Genomic DNA, 20548 nt, shown 5'->3' with positions numbered 1-20548 from the left:
GCGTTGTATGATCTCCACCGTACTATCAGCTTCACCACTATGCGGTTGTATGATGTCGTTACATACCTTCGCGATCTTGCTTCTTCAGATGTTTTCTGGAACGATTACCATCCATCTGTTTTGCCCAAGTTTTATGTGTTGTTACCTATTTTCTGCTAAATTAACAAATCGTCTCCATGACTAACACATTAGCTAAAGTTATATCCTTTGAATCTCATTGACTTTTAGCTGGTAGTGGATGTAACACAATGGTAGTGGGCAAACACCGAGGTATTTCTTCTTTTGAACCGTTGCCACCATGTTACGTAGTTTGGGGTAATAAATTCAGGACAATGTTATTCGATGCTTTTCTTCTTTATTATCGAACTCCACAAAATGCCACTGCTTCCTTTCAAAATCTCAAAACATCCAGCCTTCATCAACAAACTCTGCTACCTTCCAACCTTATCACCGCTATCCTCTCACACAACCTCGGTTCTCCCTTTCCTTATCTCTCGTTAATAACTTCGCTCCTCACCTCACAAAAGCCACAGCCCAACTGCCCTAAACCCCTCTCGTAATCTCTAGCTTTATCCTTTAATCTTATTAGCAAGACTTTACACTTCTAAGTAATGCCAACTTTGCAATCCCCTTAAGCTATCCCTAGGACATAAGCAGCTTTCTTCTCATCACTTGTAGACTTCATTAACAATATCTCTAATCTATTTCCTGACAAGGAAGATGGGAAATCTTCGAAAACGTTTGAAAATACACTACTATGACTTTCAACAACTGTTTCGTTTCATTTTGCTCGTTTATATGGTTCTACAAATATCTCTAATGCAATTCTGGACATCTTGAATTCTATTTTGGATATCTCTGATTCGAATTATTGATATCTCTAAGTCAATTTTGGATATCTCGAATTCCTTTTTTGATATCTTGAATTCAATTCGAGATATCTTAAATAATGTTCCATTTTTGATGTCTTTCATTAGTCTTGATATCTTTAAATCAATTTGAGATATCTTAAATAAAATTCAAGATATTGAAAATGCAATTTCTGATATCTTAAATTGAAGTGGAGATATCTGAAATAATTGGAGATTTCTTCAATTTAATTCGAGATATTTAAAATTAATTGCAGATATCTCGAATTAAATTTTAGATATCTCGAATTAAATTTTAGATATCTCGAATTACCGTATAAATGTTAACATTGCTTTCCACATGGTCGTTCTTATTAAAAAAGTATATTAGTACACAAAAGGCATCTATTATTCCTTAACTTTCAAATTGGATGAAAAATGGTTACCTTTGTCTCGGCAAGATATCACGATAGATAGGTGACCATTTTCAATCCAGTTTGTAAGCTAGGAATAACGTATGCTCTTCGTGTACCAGCACTATATACTTTATTATTGCTTTATTAGCTACGACCGACATAAGCACAGCCTAAACAAAGTGCTGACGTGCACCACAAGCTTGGATCAATTATTGTCACTATGGGATGATGGTAAGCTACTGAATTTGCAACTTAATGTGTGTTACAGTTCGTTTTTACTCGTAGAAACGGTTGAGTTGCTTAAAAGAGTAACGCTTGTTTGTTTTTAATTCGATCCGCAAAAAAATACATTAGGCATAGCCTACGTTACGTGAGACCTACACTAAAGTAAGCTGTGCCGAAATTAGGCCTAGGCTAGTATACTAAGTAATGGTAACGTTGCCTAAAGTACTATTAAGGCTTAACTTTTAAGTTAGGCGGCAGAAAGCATTTTAATGTTAGGCTGCAAGCTCTCCTAACGCTTATAAAAGAAAACCCAATTAACTCGCAGTGACTGTAGTATCTCCAGGTCTGATACCGACAAGGTAAGGAGAGGGTGCAGGCCTAGCTGGAGCCGTGTCTTTCTGCATCGGTATATTCCGCCATAGAAAATCTGCTCTTTCCGCCATAGAAAATGTGTCATTCAACTTTTTAATAAACAACCAACCTTGCTTAATTTGATTTATTCAACGAACTATTATATATTTGAAGACAGTGTATCGACTCTTATTAACCTACAAATAAAACTATTCAATCAACAATTACATCACTAACTTTGTATCTATTCCCCATTGTTGTCTTAACTACAATTCAGTCTATCCATCGAACCGTCACAATTGTGTGTACCTATCCTTCCACGCGAATCAAAACAGTTTCACCGATACATTCCTGTGTAAAATCCATATCTAAAATGTACCTTTCCGCCATAGGTTTCGAGCTTTCTGCCATGGCGGAAAGGATCAAAACCTATGTCGGAACGGTATGGAGGTATGTTCCTATGGTGGAATGGCACAGGAACTGGCCTAGCTAGAATATACAGGTTTGCTTCTGCTATGAAATGATGCAATTTCAATAGTAAAGTATGTATTTCTTAGTAAAGTATGTAGTATGTAGGCCACTCTGCTGCCCTCTATTAGCCACAAGTTAAAATATGAAGTAAAATAATGAACAACGACCACCAAAGCCTTAAATATAGACAAGGGTCACAAGGCCAATATAATTCCACGTCTAAACAGTGATTACGACTGCTGTTTATGATATTAACCCCTAAACTCCCTAAATACCAAAACCCTTAAAATGATATTAATACTGGACTATTTTAAACGGCTTACGGAATGTGCTTGAGTTATTGCATAACTACTACACAAGTTTGACTTCGAGCCTCAACTGATATTAACTTGTAATTTCACAGTGTGTACCTCTGGTACCAAAATTACATTAGATTAAGAGCTTTTGACTTTGCGTTTAGGTTTTATAAAATGCTAACCATTTGCAAGCAACTTTCGGGGAGGGTGGGGGGGGGGTGGTCAGGTTCGTGGTCCCTGTGGCAACAGCCTTGTATATATTAAATAAATCAAACATGTAAATTACATACTAGTATGTGAGCGGTGAGTGTATGCATTTATCTCCTTTCTCAGGGATCCAAATGGAGATGTGTTTTTTTTTTTTGTTGTTGTAAAGACCACAATACGACATACAATTCACTGAACTATGACTAAAAGTACCAATTATTGAATCAAACTTGTTAATAGAAACCTCTCTCGATGCTTAGTAAGCATAAAGCTAAAGAGAGGAAGCCTTCTGAGGAGCAATTCACTCCGTGCTATAAAATCAAGTAACCTATCCAATGTCATATATGCTAGCTATTTAGTTTTCTTTAACGAATTTTCTTTTTGCCGTCCCAGTTATCGTCCATGAAAATGGTATGTGTGTGGTAGTGGAACTTTTCTTTCACTTAGAGCTACCTTCCTGTTAGCAAAATATTTTGGCGTAGGAAAGCTGGCTCTCATTTAACTATTCATGCAAAAATATGACTGGCAGTTGTCATTCGTTGGCTAAAACTGCATGTTGGGGACCAACCTTCAGGAACCCCCTTCCCCCTAGGTACCACGGTTAGATAAACCACCTACAGCTACGCATATAAAGTAGCTCTATGCCTCCAAAGAAGATCTTTCAAACCCTCTTAAACTAAATTATTTGTATTAAAAAAAGCTTTTTACCACTGAATAATTTGATATTATCGTACCATTAGATTCAATATCTTATATAATTGACAATGATTTTTTTTAAATATAATTCACAGTCAAATCTATTCAAAGCCCAGTGACACCGCTGACATATTTATTCAATCAGATGTGAGGATACTCGATTCTGTAAACAGGGTGTGACGCAGGCATCCTTAAACAAGAAAGTATGGTTCATATAGCATATAGCTGGAAAACTTGTTAATTTGATATTTTTACATACACATTGATAGTGTAAAATAGATCATACAGTACATTTCACGGTACATTTCAAGATGTATTGTACTAGTTAACGAAGTTATATAATGCTGATTAGTAGTACCACTTCCTGTTCGTTCGATACTGCTTTAAGTTTGCCTTCCAACGTAAAACGCAGTAACATAGTTAAAATAATCACTTATACATGTTTCTTTAAAATATCGATAATAGCAGCTTAACTAGAACAAGTAAATCAACATTCCAATACTCATTTCATCGGCTTAGTTGCATTGACGTCGTTTGGCACACAACTACAAATCCCTTCCTTTATCAACCACACTTAATGTAATATAGATTACAAGTGATCGTCGTAATTGATATTCCTTTTAAAAACCAAATACATTTACCTTTATTTAATTGCAATACCGTTGCTGTCCTTGGAACTAGAGCCACGATAGTCAATAATTATGCAATAGGTTGTATGCTGTATTTATCGGAATAAGGACAATTCAACATTATGCAACTGAAGCTTACTGCACTATTGACTGAAAGTTTAAGATATAAATAGCTGTACAAAATATTAAGTTGGATTGCGCATGTCGAAAAGTCTTCTTTACAAACACGCCAATAATACTATAGATATGCAGCACATTTGTATAAGCTGTTCACCAAATCATATTTCAAATAAAATGATGGCATTAATGGACATCCATACTACTACGGTCATTTCAATAGGGTGTTGGTCACCCCTAAGTAGATACTCTGTGCATTTGCCATATTGCACTTCATCGAATATATTTCGCGTGTCATTTATACAAACCCGAAATCATGGAGAAATGTTTCGAAGTTTGTTTGACTGTTTTGACGATTTGGAACTCGTTTAGAACAGAAATGGTAAGTCTTTCTATTATTTAATATATTTTATTTTACTCCATTGAATATCTTCTGTTTTGAAAATAACATAAGTTGCGTCAATGTGTTGTTCAGCTAATTCTCTTAATATTAAATTATTTGAAAGAGCGAAGTGTTAACATCTTCGTAGAAATAGGGAAATATCGATAAAAATCCTGATAAATTTCAGTTAGAAGGCCTTCAATTTAAAATACTCAGAATTCTTAACTTCGCGAAAGGACAGCGTTGTTTCGATAAAAATAACAAAACGTCTTTAATTTAACCACATATATTGGAATAAATACAAAAGATTACCTCTAACCGGTTCTTCTATGCTTAAATACAATATTCTTTAAATTTTGCTCACTTGTAAAATACTTAGAAGAAAAGCTCATTCATATATCTCAAACGTGTTTTCGTTACACACCAAGTTTAAAAAGTTAATCAAGTTTCGGGATATGGCCAGGAAAAGTAATCCTTTTTTTTCAAACTTATGAGTATATCGCTCCCAAGATATCCGTTACAACACGTCAGTTCACAAGGTTTCCCTCCAAAAGACAACCATTCATTTCACAGATACATACCAACACGTTAAATCATTCATTTCATAGTATGAATTTGTGAGCTTAAACTCACATGTATATCATTCTAGTTCATAAATGTATACTCCATAATTTTGACTACGAGTGCGATAACTGAGAAAGAATTTCATTTATATCAGCGATAACTAAAAACTAAACTATGATTTTTGAGTTAAAATTTTCTTCTTGTTAAAAATTCAATCATGAGATTTCCTTTCGATATAAACTACACACGAATAACTTGATTTTTATCTGCATGAAGGCAACTTCCTTTTCCAGCTCTGTTATTTTGATTTGATTTCCGAACAGACTCTTTGTTGCTCGTCTTTGTTCAAGTTATCCTTATGAATACATTAAAGCAACATCTGCGCTTACTAATCTAAAAACAGGACATTTATATGTGATAATCCAATCACAAAGATGCTTAATTAACTTCCATTTCAAATAGTCAACAGTTAGGTAACTACAGTGAACAAAACTATATTGACAAGGTACATCCTTTAAATTAGATATTGATAACTTGAAAGTGTGGTTCAGGTTTAATCAAATTTGAAGAAGTGCTCAGTTTTACGTTTGATTATATTGTTGTAAACTATCATCCCAACGCGAAAGTTTCAGATTTGAAATTCCAAAGAGCACCTAAATATTTAATTCTTCACATGCTATAGAGATCTCTTTAATATATATCGTTATGCGTGTGCTAAAGTTTGAAAAACAGTCTGCAACAAAAATCATGGTACTTTGAAATGTATTTTGAAAATATCATATTAAGATCACTATAATTGTATATGTACATATTCAAGGAAACAAAGTTGAATAACAATAAATCCAGCTGGTGTACACGGCAATTTAATTTAAAACTAAATTTTGGAAACTAAAATTAATGCTGAAAATAGAAAACTTAGGTTACATGGATTTATTTCAGAACGAATTATCAAAGATGAAAGAGTTCCACAAAGCCAGAAAAAATAACGTTCTGGCTTTAAATTGCTTACATTAAAGCATGGTATGATACGCGATCATGAACATGTCTCCGGCGGTTTAAGTGGCTAGCTTCCAATTTTCCTCTCTTTTTGTGTTTCTCATTTCCTTCAGTTACGCTATATTTTTTGGGAATACCCAACAATATATAGCTATATATTGTTGGGTATTCCCAAAAAAATATAATCCCAATATTCCGTTATTTTAAATATGAAGGATATTAGAGCAGAATAAATGTAAGACATGTTCACTTTTTTATTTGAAATGATAAAGTTTGTAAAGAAAAACTCAGTCGATTATTTTTAAAGTGACAGTTAAATGAGGTTGATTTCTTCTATGTTATGTCGAGAAATAATATAACTAATTACCAAAGGTAACTCCTTGATACCGACTCAGACTCAATGTCGTATTACAATGCCAAGATAAGAGGTAAAATAAAAGGAAGAAATACGATTTTGATTGTGAATGGGAAACTTAATTGAGATATTTTTTATTTATCGTTAGCTAACTAAAACAGTAACAAAAAATGTGCACATCCCTAAATATGCTCATATGGCATTCAATAAATTAATTTAAGAAACGGTAAAATCACTTTTCGTTAAAGTTACTTTTATGAACATTGCACTGTTTTAACCTCTCTTTTGATTCTTGTGAGTTAAAATGAAACACCTATAAAGTGTCGTATTGTGTGTCGAATATGTGCGACTTGTTAAACTGTGTATTTCTAATTCACGTGTTGCTTTATAACAATAAAATGTGCAACGAGTTTACGTCTAGAAAACATTAGCAATTTAGTGAAATAATTACAACTAATAGTATTGTTAGAGCTTGTTTTTCAAATGATAATGTTATAACACGATCTTTAATTGAATAAACTAGAAGATTAAGTGGATTGGAAGTCTCTTCCCAATGAAATAGACGTTATAAAATCATACTAAAAAAAAAAGGTAGTAAGATGTTTCATTAGTATTTATGTATTAAAAGTAAGACAAAACAACTGTTTAAAAGCTGTATAAATGCCTTATCATATTAAAACAATTTCAAGGGAGGATTTTTTCTTCCATTAAATCAATTATATTTCATGATAGCTTCAAATATAAGCCGTATTCTGGATATAGTGTGGCAAGCAAATCTAAAAATTCACACGATCATACAAAAAGCATCAAAGGCCATAATACTAGCGGAATAACCTTTATAAAACTTTTAAACTAAACTGATTATTATTCTGGTTGATTATCTCTCAAATATTTATACTTTTTCCTTTTTTCCCTTTTTTTGTCTTTTCTTTTCATTATTTACTTAGACATAATCTATAACAGTAAAATAAAGCAGAGAACAAGTAATACAACATAATTGGAGTGAGAAAATTCTCACCAAATATTTAATTACATTTCATTCAGTGAAAAAAAATCCCCTTTGACACAATCCAGTTCACCAACATTCTAATCACCATCCAAAGTGATGATTTCTGTCAAATATTGGAATATGAAAGGCTAGTTCACCGTGTAAAGAATTAAATATTTTATGCATATATTAACTACATCTGTGCCATATAATTAATTAGGTGTTAACGTATAACCTGGAAATGAACTACTACGAGAAAAAAATACATTCATAATCCTTTATGTTATCTGTTATTTCTCTAATCACAAATACCGTAGTTTACTTTGATTTTCACACAAGGTGTTCCATTAAGTTGTTAAACATGTAAACTTCCTTGTAACGCTTAATAGTCTCAATTTGAATAAACCAATTCTTTGCTGCCCTCAATCACTCGCTCCTACCCGACTCACACCCTCCCTTCGTGATATGGCTGTTTGGTGTAGTATACAACTTAACATTTCTTACATTGTGAGAGAAAAATGTAATTTAATTCAGTATACAAAGGAAAGTATTTTTCACAAAGGATATCATAATTTGTGGCTTTCGTTCAAACGAACATTATATTCAAGGAGACAAACGGCATGTGATACTCAGCATTTGGTTAAAATAAACACAATTTTCATGCAGATACAACAATAACGTCGCACACCGTCTGTGCTTCCTGAATAACATTATCGACGACAACAAAAACTTTCGCTATAACCCAAATTAATCGCCTTGACCGCTTCAATATCTTTGTTGGGATAGTACTATACTGTGTACTTTACTCTGTTGGCAACAGCAAAGTATAAAATGTAGATTTTAATTTCTTATGACTTTAGGTAAGTGTGATACCATTTTCTGTATCCAAGGGCCACATTCTTCTAGAAGGATACAAACTCGTGCCAAAAACTCTTGACATGTTAGACGTATTAAAACTATTGATAAGATGACCCATGTGCAAACATTGTTTTAAGCATTTTAAAAATTTGATGGAGACGAAAAACAACAGAGAACTGCTAAAATTGCAGGAATGATCTAAAGCTTGTTTTCTGGTTTATTAAGAGAATTGTGTAAATTCACTACTGGAAATGCTATACAATATGTTTTTGTCTTGACAGATAACATCGTCATTTCATAAAATTTGAACTTCCATATGCGCGAAGTCCTAACATGTCTATGCCATTATAATTCGGAATTAACAAACAAGAAAAATGTAATTTTTTTAACCGCTTCCGATCCTTCATACTTCACATTCGTATTTGCTCAATTCTTTTCCCCTATAGCAGAGCATTATCACACTGTGGAATTTTGGTCATGAATGACTTGGTCTGAATAAAGGAAATTCCTTGTTTTTTCCTTTACTTCCTCTTTTTCTTTTGTCCTTTCTGTTGATATTCTTTATCTCTTGCTATGTTATCATCACCATGATCATCATGTTATAAAAGATATAATGTTATAATTCTAAACGTCAATTCTTCTTACTGTACCATGTAGATTTGTTGAAGTAGCGTTACCAAGGTTTTCTTACATTCGCTGTGCCATAACGTACTTCTACCATTTTGCATTGTAGATATAAGTTTGAATGTTAGTGAACCAAAAATGTACAGGAAGAATATTTTTGTAGTCATGTGAGGGTTCAAAACAGGGGCTTCTGTAAAGATTTCAAATGTAATGAAATGTGAGCCATGCTAGCACACAGTTTCTTGCATATCATCTTGTTAGGGACTATGATCATTCAGTTAAAAAGAGGTTAGGGCTAATGTTATAGAATAGGCACAAAGGAATTGCTAAGTGGTTACTGTTTGTGAGTTGTGCAGTATACTATGTTACGATAGCCGATTATCTGATACTTTATATATTAAAGTATGACTTAAAGTGCGATTTGACATTCAAACTGGCTGTTGAAAAATATCGGTATCGGTATGGGGCGATATTAAGATTAAAAATCGGATATCGGCCAGATCAGATATTGGCGATATCGGCACAACACTAGAAAGAATTATTACAAATAGAAGCTTAGCTGAGCTTCTGCAGCGCTGCTACAATTGTTGAGTTAGTAAGATATACACATCTATGGCTGTGAACTTGCCTTACAAGTAAAATGACACCATTCAAAAAATGTTCTAATGTCAAAATATAACTTGAACAAAGAACATATGTCCGCATTAAGCAACACAGCTATTTAAGGAAGCAGCCAACTATTGCCTTTGTCCTTCACGGGCGTATCATGTGCCACAGTGGCTGTAAAACCGGAAACATGACAGTAATATAATGTTTCCTGGAAGAAAGTTGTACCCTGTAAGTGATCATTGACCTGTGCATTCTATATGACATATATAGACAAAAGAAAAACATCATTGAAAGTGGTGACTCAGAGAATTTACCAAAGTAAAAATCGACTTTACTCTTAAACCAACATATTTTGGACCAGTTTACGAAAAGTTCTTTCTTTCCCTCAAACTGGTTTGATTAACATTAGATTTAATCTGCCTTACTTTCCGTTGACTGCAATACTCTGTAGGTCTCGTAATGTATTCAGTCAATATATTTTATTACACAGATAATCGTCAGTGCCGAGGGAAGATCTTCAGGTAGGTGTAATATTTATATTAATGATTTATCTTATAATAAGGGTTAACCTCTGTAAGTTATATCACTTATGTATTATAACGTTAACACCTCATTTGGACAACTTGAATGGCTAGAAATGTTAGCTTTTTAATGGTCGCTCTTGACGTTTTGTTTTTCAATCGTGTTACTATTTCCGAATATCTATTTCGAGGTTGATTCCCTCTGAGTAATATACTTTCGATCCTTTTTTATCCTACGTCCCACATCGATATTTTCTTAGGTACATTAAACAAAAGGGATTTGCCTGTTTTCGTGAGTCTTTTGATTTTACTTGGATATGATTGATAACTACGGAAGCTTGGTTAAAATGAAATTCTAGTTACTTGGTCTTTGAATTTCCATTGCAGGCTGAAAACAAATTACATATAATGCTTCAAAACAGTTACATCTGAGAATTACCTCATTAGATATAGTCGTGACATCTTCGACTATATAGTAGTTGAGTAGTAGTTGATATTTAAACTGATGGATTGCCTTAATTTGCTAAGTAACAAAACCAGTTCTTTTACAATTAACTGAAAAGTCTTATAGTAAAAATAATAAAGTTAATAACATTCGGTTCATTTAGCGCTTTTAAACAGCGATAGGTTTCAAAGAGCTTTACAGACGTTATATTACCCCTGTTCAATAATAACCTGTCCCAGAGACCATCCCTCCAGACAGCATTTCATTTCATTTCATTTCATTTATTGAAACCAGTATAAATATAGCATATTTATAAAAAGGAGTACACATGTCAAACTCAGAAATAAATAAATATGAAAACCATGATAGATAAGATGTTCAAAAGCTGCAGCTATATATTGCGCCTAATGACAAGTTACCCCATATGTACCCATTTAACCCCTGGGTGGAGAGAAGAAATTGAGATAAAACATCTTAGGCGATTTTTTCGTTAGCTAAAATGATTTTTTTCAGTCACAATAATATGATAACTTTGTTATACTTTCCATCCAGGTTCTTCATACTTTGTTTTTCAACAACCTGCGTATACGAGAGATTGCAAAGAAGTATCGAATGCATGTTCCTCTACCCACAATACATCTGGAGTGTATCTTATTAAACCAGATGGCCATCCGGAACCGTTTGAGGCTTACTGTGATAATGATCTTGATACTGGTGGATGGACGGTATGGCTGATTACTTGATGTCTCCTTTTCAACTTTAGATAGTTTTGTAAAAATTTACTTCAGATTCTGATTGCAGCAATATATAGCGATGTAATACAAAGTCGTTATTTCAAATAGAATCTCGCTTTTTTCATCGAAACGAAAGTTTGAATCAATCATTTTTAATATTGTTGAATTTAAGTACCAGATTGTACTTATGTACAGTGTAGTTCTTCTTCCAAGGGAACTGTAAACATCTAGCCCAAACTACAAACTGAAGTTAGAAATATAAGTTAAAATATGTGTGTTATAGCTGTTAGCAACAAATCGCATTGCAGTAGGGAACAAATAATAATAATTCAATCACATCCTAGTTAACGCTTAACTTCTTTGATATTCTTTGAAGGTATTACAGCGACGAAGATCGGATTCTGTAAATTTTAGTAGAAGTTGGGAAGACTTCAGAAATGGCTTTGGCTTTCTAGGGAGTGACTTTTGGATCGGAAATGAGAAAATTGCCGTCTTAACAAATCAAAAGCGATACCAACTGCGAATGGACTTTGAGAACGTTGCTGGAGAAACTTACTATGTAACATACGACGAGTTTCGTATCTCAGATAAATGGGGGGATTATTATATATCTAGTTTAGGAACATTCGAAATATCAGATGGTAAGTGTCTTTTACATTATTAAATATAAAGCCAAAAAAAAATCATAAAAATCGTGATCATTTATTAAATGTCAAACGTAAACGCTCAGAAAATGAAAGGTTTATTCTGAAAACGAAAGGATCTTTTGGAAGTAAATTTGGCATGTCAAATATGTTTTGAAGAAACTGCTACAATATATATAGTACGAGTATACATATAGTATATCAGCGAGTACAACGGCACTACAATACATATCGTAGCAAATAGAATATGATATGATATGAGTGCAAGTACAAGCTTCTAGTGCGAGTTCAAACAATTAATCTTGCATTAGTATCCATACTAGAATTCCAAAATGCCTCCATTAGCTAGAGTGTGATTACGCACTCACTACAAGACTGCTTCGTACTCAACACCGACCATGGCTCTGAACAAGGAACCGTTCCTAACGTTAGTACAACATAACGTTTACAATTAAACCAGGTTCGTCTCCCAGTTTGATCAGAACAACCAACGAAAGAATTTTGATGTTGTTATTAATTACCATTGTTGTCAGAAAGCAGTATACTTACACCTAGAGAACTCCCAAACAGAAACAAGCCATGACTACCTGGTTTCAGACTAATTGCACAACAAATGATGGTGTTTTATCTCGATATCAGAATAAATAGTAACATTAATGTGACTACGGAACGGCCACTACCTATTTAAAATGTTCTACATTTATTCGAGCAGCTTCTGAGTGTATGTTGCTTTCCTTTAACCTTCTGACAACCACGTATTTAAGTAATGACGACAAACTATTCTATGCCACATGTAATATATGTCGTGACTGTATCAGGTTACTATTATTTTCATTTTTTTTTCTTTCCTGTTCTTTAGAAACAATCCCTGAATGGTGTCCAGCCAATGAGATATTTAGCGATGAGACCTGTGAGAGGACTTGTGACGACCCTGAGACTTGCATCTCGGCTACCTCTCGCACAAAATCAGAGCAATGTGTTTGCGTCGGAGGTTATATGAGACAGCAAGAACAATGCACCCCCCTCAATCAATGCAACTGCTTCGTTGCTGACAAAGGAGTTGTTTTAATGGTCAGTACGGTTCATTTATTTTAAGTGCTTCGCTCGTAATGATATTTTCCATATAATAAGAAGCAAACGTTTTACTTACATTTAGTCAGGAAGCACAAGGCTACTCCTTCAGATGTCATTCCCTTATAAACATTACACAAAAATGCTTGGATAAACGATAGTTTTGCGGTGAGAACCAATTGAAGGCCTAATGGATAGTCGCGATAGGCCGTTTTAATGCAACATTTGACAAAAATGCAACATGCTACCTTTTCATGGCAAACCCCGTGGACCCCTACATCGGAGTTGGCTTCAAAGACCACTTGTCGATAAAAACATTACATTAACAGATAATCGAGTTGCGTGCATCCTGGTTGGGGAGGGGCCGTTTACCCACCTTTTTTTTTGGGGGGGGGTCTCCAGATCAGTCAAAACTGTCAGTCGAGGGAAGTATTACGTTTAGTCGGGAATCACGAGGCCACTCCCTACAAGTGTGCATCCACATAAGCCTGACACAAACATCCATAGATACTTTTCGTTCACAGTCTTGCGGTTAGAACTATTTGTAGGCCTAATGTAAATTCGCAATAAGCCATTGAATGCAATATTTGCAGCCACTTTTTTATAAAGGCGGATCTCTTCGCTCCCTACATCGGAGTTGGCTTCTAACACTTTATAAAACTTTCATAAAGGTCATACCTATTCCTAGATCATTCGAGGGGATTTATCATTGGCCACCTACCGTTAAAATCCTGTACATTTCATTGTGACAACCGCAAGTTCATAATTCATTTTAGTTTTAAATTTTCTTTTTGCTGTATATCTTAAATTAGGAGGGCCACTTTTACATCAATTCAAGATGTACACGGAAATCAACTTGTAGGAACAACCGGCTTGTAGATGAGAGTTACCAGTGTGGTAGTCACGCAACCTGTGCTACGAAGAGTTGTGTCCGTAAATGTTACTGCAATACAAACTACCAAGGCGACGGAGAGACGTGCACAAGCCTCCCAAAAGATTGCCACGAGCTTTATGTTTCCGGTACACGTAGTGATGGTGTTTACATCATTTACCCTGATGGTTAGCCAAGCGGCATTCAGGTTTACTGTGAGATGGAAAGTAACGGAGGAGGATGGACGGTGAGTTACACAAACAAATTAGGATTTAAATTCTTAATTTCCTAACAATATACTTTACTTTACTCAAAATGATGCACTGCAGATCTCGTGGAGATGAACTTGACCATTTTAGGGGAAAAATCAAGAAACAAAATACTCTTGCGAATGATCTCACTTTCACAATATCCATATCTTAGTTAAGACTGTGGATGTCAAGCCTTTAAGGATAATAGATTATTCAGTAAGAGTACCTTTTTTCTTCTTTTTTTATAGGTTTTACAGCGACGATCAAGTGCCTCCGTTGACTTTTATCTTGGTTGGACGGACTACAAGAACGGTTTTGGTAATAAGAATCAAGACCACTGGCTAGGTAACAAATATATCCACTCTCTTACCAACCAGAAAACGTACCAGCTTCGCATTGATCTGAGGGATTCCGCTTCATCATCGTATTACGTCGTCTATTCGACTTTCAGCATTAACAACGAGGCAGACAAGTATCGACTATCAATTGGATCATACAGTAGTGGAGATTTGGGTGAGTAATTTTTAATGTGTATTCTACAATGAATAATGTCTTGATCTCTTAGCTACCAAATTCCCAGTTAAATGATATATTTTGTTCAACGTTCTTTGCAATTTGCAATTCACAATATTGCTATTTTGTTTCAAACGTTTGAACTATAGCTGGAACAAACGTAGGTTTTTAGGACTGTATACAGTGTGTTTAGACATCAGAAACAGACGATAAGATTCGCTGTTTCTTGGCAACACATGTCTCCTTGTCGTGTTTGCGCATAACAAACACCTAACATGATAGGAGTGACCGTAATACGCAATATATAAAACTATGACAACTTGTAGGAACAGCCGGCTCGTGGATGAGAGTTACCAGTGTAGTAGTTACGCAACCTGTTCTGAGATTAACGGTGTCCGTAAATGTTACTGCAATCCAAACTACAACGGGGACGGAGTGACGTGCACCCACAACTGCTTCGTTGCCGACAAAGGAAGTGTATTAGGGGTCAGTACGGTTCTTTTAGGTCATTTTGTAATGTTTTTTTTTTTTAAATCTTTGTCCATATAATTAGAAGCAAACCTTTACTATTTATACTTGTTGATAATTACATTGCATTTACAGATAACAGAGTAGCGTGCGCATCGTGATTGTGTAGGGGCTATAGACCCAGCTTTTTTGTCGCCAATCCAGTAAAAACTTTCAGTCGAGTGATGTATTACGTTAAGTCGGGAATCACGTGGCCACCCATCGTTGAAATCCAGTACATTTCAATATGACAACCGCAAATGCATAATTCATTATTAGGTGTTGTTTTTTCTTTTTGCTGAATATCTTAAAACAGGAGGGCCACTTTTACATCAATTCAAGATGTACTGGAAAATCAACTTGTAGGAACAGCCGGCTTGTAGATGAAAGTTACCAGTGTAGTAGTCACGCAACCTGTGCTACGAGGAGTGGTGTCCGTAAATGTTACTGCAATAATGGCTACGAAGGGGACGGAGTTACGTGCACCCGCGAGGTGGTCCCAAAAGATTGCCAAGAGCTTTATGTTTCCGGTACACGCAGGGATGGAGTTTACACCATTTACCCTGATGGTTGGCCACGCGGTATTCAGGTTTACTGTGAGATGGAAAGTAACGGAGGAGGATGGACGGTGAGCTTCGCAAACAATTAAGGACTTAAATTCTGAACTTTCTCACATTATACTTTAGTACCCTCCTCAAAATGATGCACTGCAGATCTCTTTGAGATGCACTTGACCATTTAAGGAAGAACCAAAATCAAGAAACAAAACACTATTGCAAATTATCTCACTTTCATAGTATCCATATCTTTGTTAACTATCTAACGGCGTTGAATGTTATGCTCTTACGGATAACTAGATTATATAGCTGGATTCACTTTTTTTTTATTTCATAGGTTTTCCAGCGACGATCGAGTGCCTCCGTTGACTTTTATCGTGGTTGGAGGGACTACAAGGACGGTTTCGGGAATAAAAATCATGACCACTGGCTAGGTAATAAATATATCTACTCTCTGACCAACCAGAAAACTTACCAGCTTCGTATTGATCTAAGGGACTCCGGCTCATCATCGTTTTACGCCGTCTATTCGACTTTTAGGATTAATAACCAAGCAGACAAGTATCGACTATCAGTTGGATCACACAGTGGAAATACAGGTGAGTAATAGATGGTTCTAATCATTGACGCAAACATAAATCTGGACCGATTACGTGAATTAGGAGAAGCAACTAACAACTAATGTCCTGATCTCATAGCTACCGCATTCCTGGCTAAATGATAAATAAGTTCAAGGTTCACAGCAATTTTAAATTCCAAACATTGCAATATGTTTCTCTCACGCGTTTGAACTACAGCTGGAACGCACGTAGGTTTCAGGACTGTATACAATGTGTACAGACATAAGAAGCAGACGATAAGATCCGCTTTTCATTGGCAACACAAGTCTCTTGGCCGTGTTTGCACGTAACAAGCACCTAACAATATATAAAACTATGGCAGTAGATATTATAATAGTAGCCAGTGTCCATGTATTTCTGACACAGAGAGAGTAAATCTCAACATCACTATCATCCCAACCTGAACGAGTATTCTGAAAATTATCGTAAATGTCTGTTGCCTTGTCGCTCGCTGTTGTCTACCAAACTCGCATTACTTCAAACTTACAAAGCGGTTAATATCATATTAGTAGTACCTGGAAGCATACCACGTGTGCCTTCTCGTTACTGTATAATGTGACTTTAAGTGGTAAGTATATTCGATGATTCTCATATGTGAAAACTTTGAGGCGCTATTTAAATTTAATCATGTTATTTGTAAAGTCATCTAGGGTTTATCATGCATAGAACATTGAAATAGAGGAATCAGAAATGATTTATTTGAAATATTCGTCTGTATAGATTCGATAAATTTTAATCAATCAATCAGTCTGTTCCAAGAAGTTATACGTACGAGACTAGAAGTACATGTCGATAAGAACTAAATAATAAAAAGACGATAATCAATATCATTCAAAATTTTCATAAGTGTAATACATCGAATTTTGGTTACTTTGTCGAAACCTAAAATATTAGCTATAACATTAATAGTAAATTCCGGTTATAAAATGTCGGTTCTATTCTTCATTTAAAAGTATTGATTTCATGATTTGTGTATAGTGTAATTTCAATCTACGTTTATAGTCCAACGTATGAGCTCAGGTTGAAAGATACAAAGATTACAACGTGCTATAGATATAGGGTAAAGAATTGAACAATCGATGACAATAACACTCTGTATACCCTGTATACAGTAGAACAGGGAACTTGGAGCCGGCCAGATAGTATATTACAACCATAATATTGACAGGCAGATGATGCCGTCTATTTGATTTTTGTTTTATTGGGAGATGGCGTTTTCAGCAAAATGCAATTATTACTTTGTACGTAATAAGAACATGTAAGATTACTCAGGACTAGATCTTTCAATGATACCCTTGTTTTCCTAACTTGAATGACATACGAAGCTACATCATACAGCCCCCCCCCCCCCTCCCTCACATCCTCCTTATCCAAGTTCGAAGAGAGCCTAAGTTAGCCTATGTGGTACAAGCAAAAATAAGCACTTGGTTGAAAAAGGGGAGAAATGAAAAGTTGGTTATGCAAATTAAATTAAACATAATATTATTCAACAATTTACAACATTTAACACCGACACAAACAAGAAATTTATAACTCAAGTTTTGACAGTGTTAGGAAGCTAAGTTGTGAACTTAAATATAACAATAAAATAAATAAATGAGTAGTAGTGTTAAATGCCGATAAAAAAAAATATAAAATAAAGAGTGATATTAGCGACTCTTGTAACTCAAACGTAGTATTTGGTTAAAATAGTTTCCCCATCTGTATGTGACTCCTATTGTGGCACTGCATTTTAAACGGAACCAAGAAAGAAAAAGTATAACAACGCCCTTGCAAAGGCAGAATACCAACTTATTTATCTTAATTATTTAACAAAAAATGCAAAACATAGGCGGAACGGACGTTTTCAACTTGGTAGGACAAAAACGCATTGCCCTCTACCTTGTATCTGATGTTGGATTCGTTCAAAGTTTATAATTTATCGATTTATTTAGTCTGTCTCGTTTTTTGCAGGTTATGATGGTTTGTCTTATAACAACAATAGACAATTCAGTACAAAAGACCAGGACAACGACGGATCGAGTAGTTACGACTGTGCGGAGGGACACAGAGGAGCCTGGTGGTACCGCTATTATTATTATTATTATGGTAGTTACTGCCGTCGTGATTACTATTGCCGTTATTACCCTGATGGCAGTTACTGTCGTTACTGTGGTTATTCAAATCTCAACGGAGACTACGACGGCTCTACTCGAGGAACGTACATGTTCTGGTATAGTTATAGTTTGAACGGTTACGGATGCAGCCTGCAGTACACAGATATGAAAATACGACCGGTGTAGACATAACACATTATAAATAACAAATTGCCCAAAAGAGCAGTTTTTACTGAGAAAGGTAAGAAAATATCCATACAGATTTTTCAAGCGTCGGACAGCTAGACGTGCCACAGACAAGAAAGAAGAAGAACATGCAACAAAAATTGCAAACGGGACGATTCGACAAATAATCAATTTTCTAAGGGAATGAGAAGAAATTAATTGAAATTGATATCAAATAATAAATTTAACCAGCTTACTGTTGTTTGATAATTTGAAAATTGAATATTGCATGAGTCTCATCAAAAATAAAAATAAAACATTACATTAAACTTGTCTGCTTTTCCTTAATATGTTGCCTCCTTCGTAGTCAATCCTCCCGCTACCAACCCCTCCCTCCCTCCAAGCAAGTATTATTAATTGGTTGGAAATGAATAACTTCATGAAAGTGGATACTTAACGATTCTTGGTTTCTAGGACACACACAGACACATTTTATATACTTATACTCACAAAACATATGGTATCATTTATATTAATATATATATTACAACATCCCTAAATAAGTCATCTAATACCGGCCAATTATAAAATCCTATTACCGTACGTCATCGAGTACCTTTATCAAACAGTGGAAAGAAACCGAATTAAGACACCACAAATAATCTACTACAATACTTGAAATACTTAACTAATGCAACGTGTGGACTGCACAATACAGTCACGTCAAACCAATCAATTCAATAACAAACATGTGGAAAAACGTTGTTTAACCCTAACATTTATTCTGTAATGAACATTATGACCTTTTTTTCTGTTTGTAACCGTGTGAAGTAAATGCCCATAGAGTGATAACAAGATATGTATTGTAACATTCTGCAACAATATTCCAAATATGAGATAACTTTTCATTATGAGGTAAGAAAAAAGACTGTTTTAAAGCCTCTTGAGCTTTCCCTGCTTCCTCTTCTGCTTCCTTTGTCAGCTCTGCTGCCCTCCATTTTAGCCAAAATTTTATAGAAATAGTTAAATTTTGACGTAATAAACACAAATGACGAGAAACTTTTAATTTTAAATAACAACCTTTGTTAAATTTGTAAAATAGACAATAATCTTATCAAATCTCGCATTTCTTCTTTACTTCTGACAGGTCTGTTACACTAACCAAAAAATTATTGCAATTTTAATAACGTATCAAAATCTGCTACAGTATTCAAAGTGTAGGTCTAGAAGAATTCATATTTCAGAGAATAGTGTACATCAAACAGCCAAACAGCACTGTTACAGTTTCTGTTCCGCTCCTACAAAAAGGCCTCTCACATGGGATATCCTGTTTTATTTTTTCCAACTATAGTCACCCCAGAAATAACGAGGAATACTTACAAATTCGCTTCATTCATTTGTTTGACTTTAAAATTTCTACTGGATGTCATGCTACACATGAAAGTACGACATTTATTTGACAAAAATTCGACATTATCAAGTATTCCGCTTCTTATTATCATGGTATCCCACAAGTTCAATTGGTTTACGTAATTTGTCTATAAGTGTACAAAGGTAGGCTAGACGATCTAGCTAGCACGGCTATGGATTGCACCTTTATAGTTGAAAAGAGTATAATTTAAATTTGTTATTTTATTTATTTTTTGTGCATGAGAGGCATCGACAAAGAAAATTTCGAAAAAATTGACATTTTACTATTTCAGACCGGATTACGGAACGTGCGTGAATTGCATAACTACGATGGATGTTGAATTGACGCTTGTATCGATATGACTTTGAATAACAAATACAGCCTGTCCCCTCTACTACGAAAGACAATTCACATTTAGGGGACACAAAATTGTTCTGACGTCCGTACAGGAAGGGGCTTAATGGGTGGGGCCTATGGGGAGTAGCGTCACTCGCCTTTGAGAAGTTTTCT

The 20548-nt window shown here is 34.9% G+C and overlaps 1 protein-coding gene across 1 annotated transcript in view; it reads left to right on the top strand.

The window, feature by feature from the left end:
* The window catches only part of LOC139973675 (uncharacterized), an 84202-nt gene extending 65256 nt beyond the window's left edge, over positions 1-18946 (top strand). The window contains exon 9 of the mRNA XM_071980501.1: positions 18320-18946. Within this exon, the coding sequence (XP_071836602.1) occupies positions 18320-18648 (329 nt within the window). The 3' untranslated portion in view covers positions 18649-18946. The remainder of the gene's footprint in view (positions 1-18319) is intronic.
* Positions 18947-20548: the final 1602 nt, after the last annotated feature.

The sequence above is a fragment of the Apostichopus japonicus genome, chromosome 9 (genome assembly GCF_037975245.1).
Source record: "Apostichopus japonicus isolate 1M-3 chromosome 9, ASM3797524v1, whole genome shotgun sequence".
NCBI lineage: Eukaryota > Metazoa > Echinodermata > Holothuroidea > Aspidochirotida > Stichopodidae > Apostichopus > Apostichopus japonicus.
Note: the sequence above shows the minus strand (reverse complement) of the source record. Positions and strands in the feature narration are given on the sequence as shown.